Below are 18,614 nucleotides of genomic sequence, written 5' to 3'. Positions count from 1 at the left end.
TTATGATGCACTCTTTAAATTATAGATGATTATCTAAGAAAATTCAAACTTACTGTTTTCAGTTGTTAGTATTTAAATTAAATTTAGATATTTAATATTTTCAGGAATTGTTGTTCTTGATTTTGATCATTGCAGTGATGACTGGAAATAAGGAGGTTGAGCTGTATCTTCTGCTCATTAGAAGTTTCCTTGAACATGTTTGGAATGGTAGAATACATCAAATGTAACTCAACTTACGCTATCATCTTAAAATATTTATTTGCCTTATATTTCAAGTGCTTTGTACACATGGATGTCTCTCTTCTGAACAGCATTACATTGCATTACAAATCTTAAATTAGAGATGGATCAGTTTCCAGTATTAAGCAATGACGAGAGCTAGACACCGCTCTCTTTATTAATTCCAGGCAAACACATCTGTCTTTTGCTCTAGCATTACTTAGTGATAGAAGACAGGGCTATATGACATTGCTATGGTAGTGTTCAGTATGTATTGAATACGCTCAAGTCTCTTGCCCTTTTATTACCTTTCAGCTTCCATGTTAATATTTGATGAGTTTATCAATCAGTTGTAATTGTCTTTTGATTTCCATGAAAAATTGATCTGCTGTGACATGTTTTGTTTTGTTTTTTTCCATGATCACTGGTAATCCTTTTTAATAATTTGCTGAAAGATAGTTGGGATGCATTTTGTAAACCATATGCAAACGATCTGTGGTCTGTTTTAATCTGTGTGAACTTTAAATATTGGGGGCTGGGGGGAATTAGCTTTCCATGTAGACAGTAACATCAATCCCGTTTACAGAACTAATTGCAAGACTCTGTGACTTTCCCAGCAGAGTGCCACACTGTGGTTTTAATGCATGTGCTTTATGGAATTCCATAAAAAGATGAAAGGAGTGTTCCATTCTTGCTGAGTGAAAGCAATGCTGATGGCATGTAAATTGTGCTGTTAATCCTGAAAATTTTGCCTGCTATCTCTAAAACATGGCATAACTCTCTAATTTATAGTGGTTGCTGGATTCTGTGAACCAGCAATCATGTAAATATATTAAAAAGAAAAATTGTCTGCTGATACACATCAGGAAGTGTAATTACCTTTGAATTGGCAGTGATGCATAATTATTTTATTATGGTTATAAAATAGAGCACCAAAACCAGAGCAGCAGTTTAGGAATCTGAAACCTATTTTTAAGACTGTCTGTTCTTTGTGGTTTTGTTGGGTATGTAGTGAACTACATGCTATATCCCACTCTATTTTGTAGAGAGATGCATTTCCAGCAGGAAGTTGATCTTAAAGTAGTGAGTATGAAGAGTTTAGCTCTGGCTTGTCTGTCTTTGTATGTACATGGTTAGAAGGCAAAATTCATCATTGTGTCTCAACAGTATCCTCTGTAGTACAACTTTTCTAGGATGGTCTTCCAGTCTTAGCTTCAATGAAAACCAAGGGCATCCACATCTCAGCAATTCTGTTCGTAGAGCAGGTAGAGAGTTTGGATGGAATTAGTTTGCAAGAATCCCAGTCGTAATGTGTTTACAGCTGAAATATGCAGCAAGTCTGTGACAGACAAAAAGGAAAGAGGGAAAATTATCAACAATGTGTACCACTCACCCTCAGAGCATGGTTAAGAATATGGTTAAAAATAGTTTTCTTTCTTGCTTTGGGATGTGGTGAAGGGAGCTTGTTTGCATTTAAAGAAATGAATAAAAGGTTATCCAAAACAAATTTGGCTAGCTGGTTTCTGAGAGGTACCACAGCCAAAGTGAAGGAAGCATGAGGATAGGTTAGTGCGCTAAAATAGGCATTTTTCTCCTCTAACTTGCTAGCAGTTAATGGATGATGCAAGAAAACAGTAGCCAAATGGTGAAAGGCTCTGAAGATACCACAGAATTGTAGAACATCCTGAGTTTTAAGGGGCTTATGTGCATCATCAAATCCAACTCTTGGCTTTACACAGGACCACCCAAAAAATCAGACAGTGTGTCTGAGAGCATTGTCCAAATGTTTCTTGAACTCCAGCACTGTTACCACTGTAACAGTTACAGTTAGATGCTGTTACCACTCCTTTGGGGAGCCTGTTCCAGTGCCTGACCACCCCCTTGATGAAGAACCTTTTCCATCCAACCTGAACCTCTGACACAGCTCCATGCTGTTCCCTTGGGTCCTGTTGCTGGTCACCAGAGAGAAGAGATCAGTGCCTACCCCTCCACTCCCCCTCATGAGGAAGCTGTAGGCTGTGATGAGGCTTTCCTTCTCTGGCCTGAACAATCCAGGTGACTGCAGCTGTTCCTCACGTCTTGCCCTCTACACCCTTCACCATCTTTGTAGCCCTTCTCTAGACATGGTCTAATAGTGTCTTATATTGTGGTGCCCAAAACTACACATTGTACTCAAAGTGAGGCTGCACCAGCGCAGAGTAGAGAGGGATGTTCACTTCCCTCAACTGGCAAGCAATGTTGAGCTTGATGCAGCCCAGGATATGGTTGCCCCTCTTGGCTGCCAGGGCGCGCTGACTCATGTTCAATTTGCTGTCAACCAAAACCTCCAGATCGCTTTCCACAAGGCTGCTTTCCAGCCTCTCATCTCCCAGTCAGTACGTATAGCCATGGTTCCTCTGTCCCAAGTGCAGAATCCAGCACGTGCTCTTGTTAAACTTCATATTGTTTGATTGCCCAGCTCTCTGATTTGTCAAGGTGTCTGTCTCTGCAAGACCTCTCCACCCTTGATGGAGTCAACAGCCCTTTCCAATTATTTTACTGTCATCTGCAAATTTACTTAGAATACTATACCTTCAAGTCCTGCAACCAAGTCTTTTATGAAAACATAAGAGAATTGCCCATAAAATGGAGCTCTGGGAAACCCATGTAGTGAATTGCCATCAGCCTGGTGTAACCCCATGTACTGTAACCCTTTGAGCCTGACACATCAGCCAACTGTTCGCCCATTGTATTATGTTTTTATCTAGCTGTATGCTGGACATTTTGTCCGGAAGGATATTGTGAGAAGCAGTATCGAAGGCTTTACAGAAATTCAAAAAGATTAAATCAGCTGGTTTCCCCTGGTCAACTATGTGGGTGACCATGTCGTAAAAGGAAATTAACATCACCGTCATTGGTGTTAAAGACAGAGGCGAAGAGAGCTTTAAGTATCTCTTTTTGTCTGTGTTCCTGTTTGTGACGTGACAGTCCTCATGAAGTAATGGACCAATGTTTTTTTCTGGTCCTCCTTCTGCTGTTAACGTACCTTTTAAAAAAAAACCATAACTTTGTATTGCTCCCCACAGTACTGGTGAGCTTCAACTCTAATTGAGCTGTGCTGCATGAATTTTCTCCCTGCAATGGTGAGCAGCATTTCTGCAGTCCTCCCATGTTGCCCGACCTTGTTTCCAGTGGCCGTGTACTTTTTTTCAATTAAAGCTCTAGAATAAGATCCCTGCTCAGCCAAGCCAACCTCCCGCTGACTTGCCTGACTTCTGACATTTTGGAATTGTCTGTTCTGTGCTCTGGAGAGGTGATGCTTAAAAATTGTCCTGCATTGATAGACCCCAGTGTCTTCCAAAGCAGTTTCTAAGGGGACCTTACTAACTAGTTCCCTGAGCAGCCTGAAGTCTGTTCTCCCCAAATCCAGAGTTGAAGTTCTGGTAGCAGTTTTCCTCTTATAACCGAAGGTTTTAAATTCAACTACTTCATGGTTGCTATGGCCAAGATGGCCACCAATCACCACTTCACCTGTGAGACATCTGTTCACAAGCAACAGATGTAAGAGTGTACATTTCCTAGTTGTCTCTCTTAGTTTGTGTACCAAGAAATTATCTCTGTGACTGAACCAAGGTTTTTAGCTCCTCTTGCTTGTTCCTTGTGCCGTGTGCATTGGTGTAGAAATATTTCAAAAGTGCTTCATTGTACCCAGCACCTTCAGGAGTAGACTGAAGGATCTCATTAGTACACAGTTGCTCATGTTTTGGCTTGATGTCCCATATCTTGGCAACAGTGGGCCTGGTTTTATTCCTTTCCTCCTTCAAAATATAAAGTTCTGTTGATCAGCAGGAAAAATCCTTTTTCCCCCTCTGAAAAAGGTGCAACCTGTCAGGCTTCAGCAGGCCTGGTGTTGCATAGGCCATCCCATATGCTGGAGGATATCATCAGGTGGAGAGAATCTTGCAGGAAAGTTCAGGCATATTTTGTAAGTTTGAGAGCTCCCTTTTTTGAATGCATAGAGAAGGAACTAAAAGGAAGGAAAATTTTACTGGATTTTGTGTGGAGGTGAGTTTTAGAGGAAAAAGCAGAGATTGAACACTGAGAGGGAGGAGAGGGGAAACGAGTAGAAAGACTGCTGGTAAGTGTTAAGATGAAGAAGCTGACAAAGGTGGCAGGAGTGCAAAAAAAGTCCATTCATGGCCTGGGAATAGAAGGGTAGCTAAGGCTGTATGATTACTTTTAGGGAAAGTGGGATACTGCTGGGTAGCCTTTGGGCTATAAACCCCAGGGATTAGTAGTTAAAAAGAGTATTGCATTTGAAAGTGTCCTCTCTTTCCTGTCTCTTGTTTTCGCACGTAAGCATAAGCAATGGGCTTCAGCAAAATCCTGCTAAAGCTGAGGGCATTCAGGACTTTCCAGGGTTGTGTTATGACTTTTGATAATGCTGCATTATGTTTTCATACTGGCATTTAATCTGTATTTAAACAAATAGAAACCCTTTATTTGGAAGCAGGAAAGCTGATGATTTTTTCATTATTTAGTAGGCATTCCTGTAATTAATAGTGTTGCCCTTACTATTGGCAAGGGGTCTCTTGCTTTTTTCCGGCAGTCCTTGTTACTTTCTGGCAGACAGGATTGCTTGCTTGTTTTTTTAATAGAGGAAGTGAAGGATGAGAGGAGGAAAAAAGTGATTTAATTGTCTGGTCCATGACCTATGTTTGTTATCATGGTTTCAAATGAAATGCATGGTAATGCAGAAAAGCTATGGGAAGCTGTTCAAAATACTGGCAGCACATTGGTGGATTGATAGTTGTTGCTTGGTAACTATTATGGGTTTATGTGGCAAGGTTTTGGTAGCAGGAGGGCTGCAGGGGAGGCCTTTGTGAGAAGTCCAGAAGCTGCTTGAAGTTAGATAAGAGCCAGTTCCACTGGAGCCCAGTGGAACCCAGCCAAGCCAATAAGCGATGTTGGTTGCACCTCTGTGAGAGCAGATTTAAGAAGGGGGAAGAAACTGCTGCAAAAGAGTAGCTGGGAGAGAGGAGTGAGAACCAGCCCTGCAGCCTCCAAGGTCAGTGCAGGAGGGCAGGACGTGCTCCAGGCACTGGAGCAGAAGTTCCTGTGCGGCCTGTGGAGATGCCCCTGGTGGAGCAGGTTGTCCCCCTACAGCCCATGGGTCCCACATGGAGCAGATCTCCATGCTGCAGCCTGTGGAGGAGCCCACGGTGGAGCAGGTGGATGTGGCCTGGAGGAGGCTGCGGCCCATGGAGAGCCCCCGCAGGAGGTGGGGGTCTGAGGGGAGCTGCCGCCCATGGGGGACCCATGCTGGAGCAGTTTGCTCCTGATGGATGGACCCCATGGTACTGGCCCATGTTGGAGCAGTTCTTGAAGAGCTGCTGCCTGTGGGAAGCCCCTGCAGATTCAGGAAGGACGGCATCCCGTGGGAAGGAGCGGTTGAGATACAGTGTTAGGGACTGACTGCAGCCCCCGTTCCCCTGCACTGCTCAGGGGGAGGATGTGGAAGAGAGTGGATATTTTTAGAGAGGGAAGGTGTTTTTAGTTTGTTTTTAGTTTCTCATTGTTCTAGCCTGTTAGCGATAGGCAACAAATTATATTCATCTACCTATGCTGAGTCTGTTTTGCCTGTGACAATAATTGCTGAATGATGTCCCAGTCCTAATCTCACCCCTTGAGCCTTTTCCTTCATATTTTCTCCCCCTTTTCCTTTGAGGAATGGGAGTGAGAGAGCAGCTGTGGTGGAGTTCAGCTGCCCATCAGGGTAAAACCACCACAGTAAGACAGTGTGCTGATTTTTGAGAGGGATCTGAACAGGGGGAGCAGTACTTGCATCTGCAAGTCCTATTGCATTCTTGGTTCAACCATTCAAGTTACAGGTTGGCTAATGAGGTTGTCTAAATCTAATAAAGAGCTCAATATATTTGGAATCTGTTACCTAAAAAGGTGCTGAAGTAGCAAGAAGTGTGTCATCAGATTCCGGGCTGATGCATTTGGCAGCTTGATTTTGGTAAATGCAGATAGATGTCAGGCACGTAAGTCCAGTTATCTTTAAAACATTCAGATTTGAAAAGAAGATTCATTATTTTAAAAATACTTTTAACCTAAAAATGTTTTAATGCTTTGCGATCTTCATGTTTAATGGCTTTCAGGCTGTTAATCAAATGGTTGTGTTTTTATTAGCTTTCAGAACTTATTCAGTAGATATCTGACTTGCACCATCTGGCAAAGAATCAAACTTGTTTTGGACTTTCCTTTTTAAATTTTAAATTCCTTTAAAAAAAACTCCATAGGATTCTTTAAAATTCCTTAAAATTCTTCTGGATTTTCCTTTTTAAATTTTAAATTCCTTTAAAATCACTCCCTAGGATTATGCCTGGAGTGAATTCTCCAAATGAAAGGTTGAGATACATTAGGTAGATTGTTAAACAGCAGCTCAAACAGGTGTATTTCTGCTGCTTTACATAATGGTAATTCTTGCATACTGTAACAGTAGCTCTAAAAACTGAATGTATTTTAATGGTATTCAGTTGTTTTTAAAGAGTAGTAGTTTGCTGCCCTCAAGTGGTTGAAAAGAGCATAAACTGATTTCTTTGCACTCATCTGAGATTAATATTTTATTACTAAAAAGTAAAGTTCTGTTATGAGTTTAAAGTGGGAGGGAAAGCCAAGTAAGCAGACAGTTAAATTTCCAATAAGGAAAAACATTAATAGTAGTTATAAAGAGAAGGGATCTGAAAAAGAGTGAAAAGGAAATAATTCAGAGTTGTTTTAAACCAGTCAAGACTACAAAAAGTTGCAGTAATATTACGAGGTCCTGATCCACATGATTTTCAACATATACAAATACAAGTTGATGCAGCGTGGAGGATATCATCCTGCATTACACAGATGAGAGAGACCTGGAAAAATAATTAGTGAAAAGTTGCCCTTCCATTTTCTATTCTCCAGTGTCTCTCTTAAGTAAAATGTGTAGTGTGACATACTAAAAGCAATAATAATGTTGTGCACGCTTCTGATCTCTTGCTTTTTCTAAAAGTGTAAACATGGAAGTCTAATTAAAAAAGATTCAAGACTTAAAAGGAACAGTGAAGAAGAAGGAGTATAGGAGCAGAGGTAATTGGAAAGTAGCTGCTGATAAGAATACATACAGTAATAGCCAAAGGATCTTCTGGGAGCTTCTCTGTGCCTTGTGCTTGCATTACTGTTAATGATACTTGATGAACTGAAAGGACAGAAAAGTTGAAGCTGGAAGGTGGGAGAAGGAGAAAACTGTGGAGTGGACCGGCAGTGTGACAGTGGAGACTTAACTAAAACTTATCCATGAACTCACAAAATCGTGTATTTTGAATGAATTTGACGAAGATACCCACCTTGCTTTCATGTTCCTTTTGCAGTAGAGTATTTAACTGCAAGATGCTGGAGGGGGTGAGGAGTGTGCGTATATATGCAGCTAAATGAATACTTTTACATAATCATTAGTGATAATCCTCCAATAAATTGCATAGATACTCTCTAGACTTGAATCAGCACTTAACTTGTGTTACCTTTTTTCATCTACAGTCATTTTAAGCCATTACAGGTAAGTATACGTAAGACACTCTTATGTCTTGCTGAAGCTCTCCTCTGGGTAGGAAAAAAATCGAGATTTGTTGAAAAGAAAAGGAGGGCTGTAACCCAGTGATTACAGCATGTACCTGAGAGAGAAGGATACAGAGCTCTGGGCACTGTTTAGTATCACTGAAGACTTCTTAGTGTAAATTTCCTGTCTCTGAGATCTTAGAATAACAAAGCGTGATATAATTATGCCCTTCCTACAATAGTGTTCCTTCAATACCATACCTTATATATAATATAAATAACACAAGCTGATGCTGAGGTAAGGGTGATCTCTAATGTTGTGATACTTAAAAAGATACTTACAGAGTAAGGTACTTACTTTGTTTTGAAATGTGTATTGCATTTTATTGTACACTCACCAATGATCAAAATCTAATAACTTGCAAAGAATCTTTATCATTAATGTCAGTCAGAAAAGATAAAGCTAGGTGGCATAATAGATTTTCAATTTAATAAACTTTCTTTGAATATCTGAACTAAAATATTTAAAATCAAAAGAAAGAAATATACTGTCAGGAAATATGCATTGCAGTGGAAAAAGTTAAACTACTTTGCTTGGAACCACAGAGCATGAACATTGAAGCAAATATTTATCATGAAGCCAAAGTTGAAACAAAACTGTAGCTTGCATTGGTTGAATTAAAAAATGTCTATGTAGTATTTCTGACTTTATAGAAGTCTGTTGTATTACTTTCAGTCTAGGAAAGTTGTTACTGTTTTTTGAAGAGGTAGTCTAGATTATGGTGACTGCTGGAGACTCAAAGCTAGTGGCAGAACCAGAGATGAAGTCTATTGAATTTCATTAAGTATGAAACCATCTCTTACATCCGCTGTTATTTTTTGAGGCAAAGTTCTGTTGTTCTACTCTTTCCTCTCTGCTTATTCTCCTTTTTTTTATTTTACACTTGTCCCTTACTGGAATCTTTAGTCCTCACAGTCTTCCTCATAATTTTCCTTGATGCTCTAGAGGTCCTTTCTGCCTTGTGCCATTGCTGCATCATAGAGGAGAATATTTTGAGAGTTCAGACCAAAGTATTTTAACCTGTTCTGCGTCACCAAGCAATTAGAAAAAAAAAAATTGTATCCAATCTCTTCACATACAAACATGCCTTGCCCGATTTACAGATTTATAGTGATATTTATTCTTAAGTTGCCAACTTAATACTGCAGTTCAGTGCTGTAATATCTCCAAAAATATACATAACTATTTTGGCAATTCCTCTTTGGCTAAGAGGTACCCAATAATCTGGAGCATCCTAGCGTTTCTTACCTGAAAATCTGAAATCTGTGATTATTGTACGACAGGTTTTTATTTTGTTTTGTTTCTTATATCCATGCAGTACTAAGAATGAAGTATATTTAATCCGGCATATATAGAGTTTGAAATGTCACTTGCAACTTAGGAAATCTCCTCCCTTCAAATAAAATTCCACTGCAATACTTGTTCTTTGCTAAACAGCATTAATTTTTAAACTGTCCAAAATGTCAACTGTCGATTGACTAACGTGTCATGTTTTTTTAATTTTAATTTTTTGATATTTGTGTGCCAAATACAATATTAGTTAAAATGTCTTCCCCAAAAGAAACACCAGAGAAGTGACAATACTAAACCCGCATGTGGCTGTGACCGAAAGTTTAGGAAGGATAAGCTGGCAGAAAAACCACGACACAGTGAAAAGCCTACTTAAGTAATCAAAAACGATTTCCTGTTTTTTTATAGTTAAAGTTTCAGTATGTATTGATGCTTTTTAGGTAATGACTTTTAAGTAAAAAGCGATTTCATTGGCTGGAGTACAACTTCAGTATATGTGCTGTGTCAGCACATCAGATTAAGCCTTTATTTTGGGAGGCTTACAAACCTTTAGAGTGCTTAAACTGTAGCACAGCAGATTTGCTTAGATAGAAATAGAAATAAATTCTTACTGTTTATGACATCTATATTTATGTATTTGCATTAGGAAGTATCTCTTGTTTAGTAGTAGGTTTAAGTCCTTTGATTTTTAGAAGAAAAGGTGTTTGTGTTTTGTTGTGGCCCCCTCCCCACTCCCCCCAAGTTCTAATTGGAAGTTATAATGAGAGAAAGTTGAAATTATCAGCTGAGTGCGTTATCAGCCAGGCTGGTTAATACTTACTGAGATACTATCTTCTGTGTGATGGAATGAAGCAGTTGCTTTTAGTTGATTCAATAAAGAAATACGCATTCATGAATTTTAACCTAGTTCCTAAAATGTGGATTCTAGAAAGATGTTACACACCTCCACACTTATATTCCAGTTTTCATTGTTTTATTCTTGTTTACTACATTCTTTACTAACATTTTAAATTTGCAGGAAACAAAAATACCTGACTAACAAAAGTCAGAGTGGAGACCTCCTTTTTAAAGGTTCTTTCTTTGTTTCATTTGTCTTCATAACACTTTAGACTGAGACTACAACATTTGCAATAAATATTTCCACTATTCAGAGTTTGTGGGTACTTGTCTACCTCGTGCTTTTTCAAATGAAAATACAGTTCACTTTTTCCTCTTGCAATAAATCTGGTTGAAAAGGTATTTAAGTTTCACTCAATACAGTCAGCTTGCAAAAATCTGGTTTCTGTTCAGTTTCCTGTTTGTGATGTATGTCTGGACCTGTGTACAGCAGGATAACTTTTCATTTTGAGGCATGGCCACCAACATTGCAGTAGTGGATACAAGCTGCTTGTAGTAGGGCTAGGGAACAGATTTTGAAATCTCCCCCTACCATCAGATCACTTCCTGGCTCCCTTACCCCCCAGAAGTCAGATTTTGTTTTAAAATCCATTTTGATACACCTTTCTGCTGGGAAAGATTCCAAGGAAGAAATACTTAGTTGTGTGTTTTTTTTTTGTTGTTGTTCTGTAGCTCAAAAGAGTCAGGGAAACTCTTAACCTGTTTATCAGCATGCATATCTGAAATCCCATAAGTAATTTGTGCAGAGATAAATGTAATAACTGTGATTAGTACTTGTTGTCTCCACTGTAACTTGAAGGCGTTTAAAAGCCTCACAGTGATCTTTTGTTTGAACTTCAAACTTGACTCTGGCAAATGGTCCAGAAACTGACCAGGGTTGATACCCATATTCCTTTACTCTTGAGAAACCCAATCCCTGTGAGAGAAGTTTTGCTTTAAAAAATGTCTTGGATAGCTGTTGTGCAAATAAATGAGGGATATATAAAACAGGATATCGTTCTTAATTTTAAGAATGTGTCAGTCTCCATTTTGATTCCTGTTGTTTTTCAAACACACAAGGAATAACTTACTAACTTGCTCTACTACTGTTTTAGCAATAAACAGTAGACTAGACTAGAGTATGTCCTTTATTTCCTTCTAGAAAGTGAATGAAGTTCTTTTACTTCTGTGTTGTATTGTGTCCAGGTTTTAATGTCAGTCATATGAGCCTTTTAGTAATGTTAATTACTGTTTCTGACTAAACATTTGGACTCTGTTTTAAAAGATAAGAGATTCTATTCACCAGATGCAGCATTTATTGAAGTATTTTTAAATTCAGATAGACAGACCCAAGCACACAGGGTTATAGGTAGAAAACAATTCTCAGGTATTAATTATACTTTGTTAAATGTTATGATTCAACTGCAAAAGCCTTGTCGACTAGTAGACAGAATAGTTTATTAAATAAAGAAAATCTCCTGTGATTGTCAAGTTTATTTGAATTCTGCAGTCATGTGTCAGTAATGGGAGTTAGTTGTTACTAGCATAGCAGAGCTAAAAATTAACTGAAGAACCCTTTCTGGCTAGGGATTCAAAAAAACACACACACAAAAAAAAAAAACACAACAATAACACCAGAAAAAAAAAAACAAAACAGACCAAACACAAAATGCTATGAAGGGTTTAGTAGAATAGTTCTTTAAGCTTCCTTCCAGAGAAATAAGCTTTTGATTTACACCACAACTATGTAAGAAAAACATGGCCACCAAAAAAAAAAAGTACTTCAATTTGTGATTCTTACATAGTTGGAAAAAAAGTATAATGTCAGCATTATTTACATTAATAATACATAATACTTATTTGTATATTTTTAAAATATGTAAGTATACCAATTATCTACATATACATATTTGCAAATGTGCAATAAAAATGAAAACATTAAAATGGCACATTATGACATTTGAAATATCCCTTAAATAGCAGGAGGTCCCACTAAACCAGACAAATGTTTAGATACAAAATTTACTCTAAGGATCAGCTGCCTAAGCCAAGTATTTACAGGCACTAGGATGATGTCTTCTGTACTCAACTTCTGATCCTGTCTAATCCTGCAACACCAATTAGGTTTAAAAAAAAAAATGCACCTTGTGGATAGAGATTCTTTGGAGGAGCGGTGTTTTGCAGGAAGAGGAAATGGATTAATTGCTGGTGTTTTTCCTTATGAGTCACAACTTAAACATTTCCCAAATGATGAGAGCAATCCTTCAGCATAGGTTACTTGGTATGAACTGTTTCAATTGGCATATTATAGCTAATGTAAACATACCAAAATCATATGCTAGGGACAATAATACTTAGGTGACTGTTTCCAAAGCTTGAGAATTTAGATTGACTTAAACTTACTACTTATAGAGCCTTTTTTATTATTCATTATGTATATATAGTCCATAAGCTTTTCTTCTCATTCGGACTGGTCTCGTTATATCTGTCAGGTATATAAAGAACTTGGTAAGTGGGAGGGAAGAAACTCACTGTGCATAGAAAATGAACGGTATATGGGCATCTCTTTGAACTCTGTTTGAGGCAGTGTCTTCCAGAATAGAAGGTTGTGTGGTTTTTTTTTTTTTTTTTTTTTAAGTAAATTGGAATGAGAGGGAAATGTTTCTACAAATTACTGTAGCTTTGTTTCAGTTTTCAGTAGTCTTTAAAATAAGGTGTATTTTCTTTCAGAAAACAGAGATATGGGAGAGTGAGAAGACTGAAGAAGACATGGAGGAGTATATCTGGGAAAATAGCTGCTCTCAGAAAAATGCCCTGGATACACTACTTCGAATAAAATCCACAGAGAATGTTAGTAATGTAACTAAGGAGGAGCTTCTTGCATCTGAAGTAGTTAAGAATTACAGAAACTCTGTAACTGCACTTAAAAATGAAGGTGAAACAGAAAGTAACATGTCTCAGTATAAGGAATCTGTGAAGAAATTATTAAATATACAAGTATTACCATGAAAGATTCTGCAAGTACATCTGATTATTATAGAAATATTAAACTATAGTTAATAGTTATGTATGATATGGATATATAATTATTTGGAACCTTAACCAAAACTATGAGACTTGATGAATTAATTTTAAAAGTAGTCAGATATTTCTTCACTGTTGGATTTTCTTGTAAACATAATTTTTCTGTTCATGAATCTTGTTCTTTGAATAAAGTATATTTTGAGTCATATTGGGAACTTGAACATTCTATTCTGTGCTTTCTTAGCATGGGAGATCCGGGCACAGTTCTGTGTTTAATCACATTCTGACTTCTCACACAACTTCTTGGCATATAATTAAACAGTTTTCAAAAGCAATAAAATTACTTAGGCTCCAAGTTCCATTAACCTCGAGGCTCTTAGTTAAGAGATCTAAAGTTTCTAAATGTTTTCCAAATGTCACTCAGTATTTTTTTCTACCTCTGCGCCCCATCTGTTAAGTAAAGGTAGTGTTCCATGAGTTTTAACTGTTGGAGAGCTGTTGAAGTATACTGAATGGTGAGTACTACGCTTGAGTTGGTGAGTACTGAGGTGAGTACATTGCCTAAATAGGAATGGACCGCGTCTTTGTACATTGAGGCCTGCTGAGTATCTTCTTGAACATACCCAGGTTTGGCAAGGAAAAAACGTAGCTTCCCACTCTGCTGTGAAGCACAGAGGAGGAAATAAAATGGATGTTTATATTTGGTAATTTATAGTTGAAAGGAATTGATTTGAAAGATTAGAATCACAAGAAACTTCTATTGCCTTCTCACAATTAAATAAAAATTCCTTAAAAGTACCAGCGTGAAAGGACATAAATAACTCTGTTGTTGCTTTTATTGTATCTCCTCAGCTTACTAAGATTTCAGCTTAGAAAGAAAGCCTTCATTTTCTGGAAGGGGTAGAAGGAGTTTTTGTTCATCAGACTAATGGATTCTGCATGCCTTTAAAAGACCCTAGCATGTGGTATTGCCAGCAAGTGGTTGAGAGGAAACAGCCTAAGAATAAGAACATTACAGATGGAAGAGGTGAACTGATTTTTGCAGTGTTCTGTGTGTCTTGACTTATTTGCTGCTAAGGCTTCTCATTGTTTTTTGCCTACATACAGCCAAAGAGTGTATTTATTCCCATTTCTAAAATAATGAAAGTTTGGTAAGCCTTCTTTTGGAAGGAGACTGAGTTTAATGCACTTTTTTCCTTCCTATGAAAATTTACCTGACCTGGAGCTGCATTTGAAAAAGCTTGTGTCTTGTGATGCATTCATAATTCTGCATTCGCCAACTTGATTATTTAGTGGTCCTTCCTTTTAAATTTGTATTAATGTGCATTTTTATCAGAAGCTGGAAGAAGTTCGTACTTTTATCAAGTTGTTCCTTAATTCAAGAATAATGGGGAAAGTGTTTAAAATTCTCATTTGAAATAGTAAATCTGTGTAATTTCTAATCTTTCTTTGAACAGCCATGTAACCAAAATCATTGAGGAAGTAACTGCAGTTTGACTTAAAGAATGGTATGGATGGTGGAGAAGTACCTGGCTTTAGTCCAGAGGAGATTTTGGTCTAGTATATACACAAGAGAAAATGATTTCCTTAATTAGTTTTGTCAGTGCTTGCATAAAGACTGGTGTACTAGCAAGCATATGCAATGAACTTCTGTTTGCAGTGACATGTTTTGTACCAGATGCTTGTGAGTGCCCTTTAGAGATTTTAAGAAGTCTATTACCCACAAGCTTGCTTTTCTCCATAAAAACTGTCCTTATGTACTCAGAACGTATGGGTACCTGATAGTCTTTCTTGCTTCAGAGGGCAATTCATTTTTTCCTGTGTTCTTCATAGATTTTAAATTGACTTAGGAAGATGCCTGTGAAAGTTGTAGTTAAAATAAGTTTGACTTAATGGTAGGAAGAACAGAACAGCAAGGCAAGTTGATTTTTCATTTGATTGCATTAGTATTTTATTAACATGGCAGCTAATTAATGAAAAATCTAAAATAACCAGGAACTCTAGAAAGTACCCTCCAAAGTGTTAAAGCAGAACTTATTTATGTTCTATAAGTGTTTCATGAAATACATACAGGATAGGTGTCTGTCTCCAAAGTGCCAGGACACTGAAGTGTCTACCAGCAATAGATTTTTTTTTCCTCATTCTAAGTATTTACTAAGTAAGACCAATATTGAGACTAATTCACTTTGTTCCATAACCCTATCCAACACTTGCCATTAAATCAGTCATAGATACCAGTTTTCCAGTCATATCTGGCTTAATGACTATGGCTATAGAATGCTTGGCCAGCTGGCCTCAAAAATCTATAAGGTTGACCTCCAAACTTACTTTTCAATGTCTTTATCGCTTCCTCTCCTTGCTAAGAAACATGCAAGCAAGACTAAAACCTTTATAACCCTGTGAGTGCCCAATCAAGCTGCTAGAATCAAAGGAATATCAAAATATCAAATTCAGTTAAATTTGTGGTGTTAACTAATGGTTTATGTTACAGTGCAGAATTTGTAATGCAGTGGACTGAATCACAGGTAGGCTGGATGATATTTTGAGCTTTGTCATCTTAGATATTTCTGATTTTTTGCTTCTCCCTCAAAATTGTTTAGGTGTTTAAGGGTGTCAGTAATCTGCTGTGATTTTGTAGAACACCTAAAGCACTGGGATCTTAAATCCAGTGCAAGTCCTCCCAACCTTAATGATGATGATACAGTGCATGTTTTTATGAGATAAATTACACATCTTTAATTTTCCTGTATAACACTTGCAGACCACCTCATTGGAAACTTCCATTGTAGTGTAAATGCTGTGAAGAGTTAAGAGTAATAGATTATAGTAGTAAATACATCATTATCAGTGGTCTTTTATTAATGTATCTTATGTTATAATGTAAATGCATGACTCTGAGGTGTGTATCCCTCTATACGTGTATGTATGCATATGTGTGCATTCTTCTGTTGCAGGGAAGTAGTTGGGGTTCATATTACTTTTAGGTAGAAATGTTGATAGCTAACATGTAAATCAGGAAGCAGGCTAGGCCCCCCAGAACATAAATTGGGAAGCAATGAGAAACAGAAAACCACACACAGTATCTTAGAGGCATTGGCTCTCTCCATAGGCAATTATTTTACTGCTGTTTACTGGCCAAGAGGAACATGGAGTTAGTTCATGACAGCTCTGACCTCAGGCAACCCTGTCCATCATAGATTGAAATTTGAACTGGAAGGCTACTATATGCGCTTCTCTGCGGTCATTGTTCTAACCTCCAAGTAGCAGATGTCTCATTTCAAATCCAAACGCTTGCCCCCGCAAACTGGAAAAGCAAGTTCCTTATGGCAAGGAAAACATAAGCTGTCTCCAATGGAAAAAAAAAATCACACAAATTAAGCTCTTGGCCATCTGGAAGAGTTGTGATGTTGAGGAGACTAACCTTTCTTTTATCTTCCATATAAACGTTCCAAAGAAAGGCTGAGATCTAGTGCTTGGTCAAACTGGAAAAGAAGTTGCTTTGTCAGTATTCTGGCTAATTTTTTGCATCTAGAAACTACTGTAATCACTGACATAAGATGTCTTTTAGTAAACAGTGTGTTAAGAGTTGTGAAGTAAAACGTTCAGTGTCATTAAATAGTTTCTTGAGGTTGTTTGTCTACATTCTAGCATACTTTTGCCCTTTAAAAGAGGGTTTTAGAACACTAAGCATAATCTGTTGTTTAGATTAGACAAAAAGTTCTATACAGAGATATTATAATTTAGCCAGGAGGGTAGATGTTAGTACCACTTGGAATTTCACGAAGTGCTAAGATCTGAATGTGACTGGCTGTATATGAAAAGTCTGTGACTTCCACAGATGATCTTAAGGTCTTCAGAGAAGTAACTTATACTCCTGCCTGGAGTTGACACTTGCTATTTTTTTGTGCATAGCATTGCTACAAACAGAGCTAAGGGATAAAAGGACAGTAGCCTAAAAGGTGTGTGCTATCTGAATAAAACATACTTCTACCCATTCTCTCATACCTTATATTTATGTATTCACTTTCATGTTATTTTCCCAGTCTATAGTAAAGTGGTCCTACTGCTAATGTGCTTTATATAACCTTTTTCCTGCCTATTTATCTGAGAACAGTAATATCTTAATTGCACAGAAAGAAGGGAGAGGGGATGTCTCATGTTCACATTTACTTCCGGTATTTCCTGTCTTGAATGTAACCCATATTGATACTGCAAGAACTATGTTGTGTTAGACATGCAACAATCTTGCTCATGTAAGCAATATATTTTAAACGTGTAGTATGGATTTCAGAGTCTTCTGTCTTACATGTATGATTAAATAATGTGTTGCATCAGAAATACATTCTTTTCAGTATGATAAATTAATGAATAAAGGACATTGTATTGTAATACAATCTCAAACTGTTAAACAGTTCTGCAGATCTTATTTCTTATGTGAAGCAGATGGAAAGAGGTGTTGTATACTTTCTTTGAAACCTGGAAAAGGGAAAAAATTGGCATTCAAATAAAAAGTATGAAACAAAACAACAAAGCGTGTATCCCTCTTTAATTGAAGATAATAATTCTTTTGCTAAGAATATTATTTATAACTACTATACTTAGCAAAACTCTAAACTAAGAAAAGGCTTTATCCCACTGAAGCTGTGGAGGAATTTTTAGGTAAACAATGTAATTTCTCTGTTTCAGTTGGACTCAGCTGCTTGCATGTGAACTCTATTCTAAAAAATGACATGAAATTACATAGTAACAATAATTTTAGCATGTTCACTGAGTTTTCAGGATAAATTATGTCTGGAATTCAGTGCTGCAAGGTCTTGGAAATAAAGTTTGGGCAGTTAGAAATGTCCTAGTTTCTGAAGTAACGTCTTCTCTTTGGCTGAGAACTATAGAACCTCTAGTGTGAACAGAAGCAGAATTTTAATAGCTCCATGCAGCCTGAAGAAAGGCATCACACAGTGCAGATCTAGTTCACTTACAAAGTATTTTTTTCAAGTATAGGTTTAGAGATTTTATCTTGTAATCCTATAAAAACATGATGTGCTTTGAAGTGTGTTTATTGCTGAGCCGTCCTTTGGCAGCAAACGTACACTTCACTATTGTGATTTTTTGACCTTTTTAAGCAAAAAGTTTCCTAGAAAAAATATGTATTACTGTGTTATGTTGCATATTAATTCATCTGGTAGTGAATAGCCGAGCAGAAAGGTAACTAGCTGTAACTCTGCCCTTGATGTATCTGTATATCTGAGATGCAATCTTAGATGCAAGTTGGTTTTAAAATGTTTTTTCCTTGGTTACATAACTTCAAAAATTATGAGGAGAAACCTATTTTAAAAGCATTTTCAGTGCAAACTGGTTTGACAGTGCTGGGTGAGGTGTTTTGTGGGAGAATCCTATGGTAAACTGTGCTTTTCATTAGTACTGAGTGAGATGAGAGTTGAAGCATGTAGTTAATCAGTTTATTTAATGTATTTGTTCAAATTGCCATGATGTACAAAACACCTGAATGTTAAACGTGGTAGAAATCAAAATACAAATTTAGAGAACTTTTCATCTTCTCATTAAGGCTCTGTAA

General features: G+C 37.3%; 1 protein-coding gene across 1 annotated transcript in view; it reads left to right on the top strand.

Annotated features, from left to right (window-relative positions):
• Positions 1-13,250, top strand: part of MRPS35 (mitochondrial ribosomal protein S35) — a 28,094-nt gene extending 14,844 nt beyond the window's left edge. Inside the window, exon 8 of the mRNA XM_035550802.2 lies at positions 12,749-13,250. Coding sequence (XP_035406695.1) covers positions 12,749-13,027 — 279 coding nt within the window. The 3' untranslated portion in view covers positions 13,028-13,250. The remainder of the gene's footprint in view (positions 1-12,748) is intronic.
• Positions 13,251-18,614: the final 5,364 nt, after the last annotated feature.

Source organism: Cygnus atratus, chromosome 1, assembly GCF_013377495.2.
Source record: "Cygnus atratus isolate AKBS03 ecotype Queensland, Australia chromosome 1, CAtr_DNAZoo_HiC_assembly, whole genome shotgun sequence".
Taxonomy (NCBI): domain Eukaryota; kingdom Metazoa; phylum Chordata; class Aves; order Anseriformes; family Anatidae; genus Cygnus; species Cygnus atratus.
The sequence above is the reverse complement of the archived record's forward strand: the minus strand, read 5'-3'. Positions and strand labels throughout refer to the sequence as shown.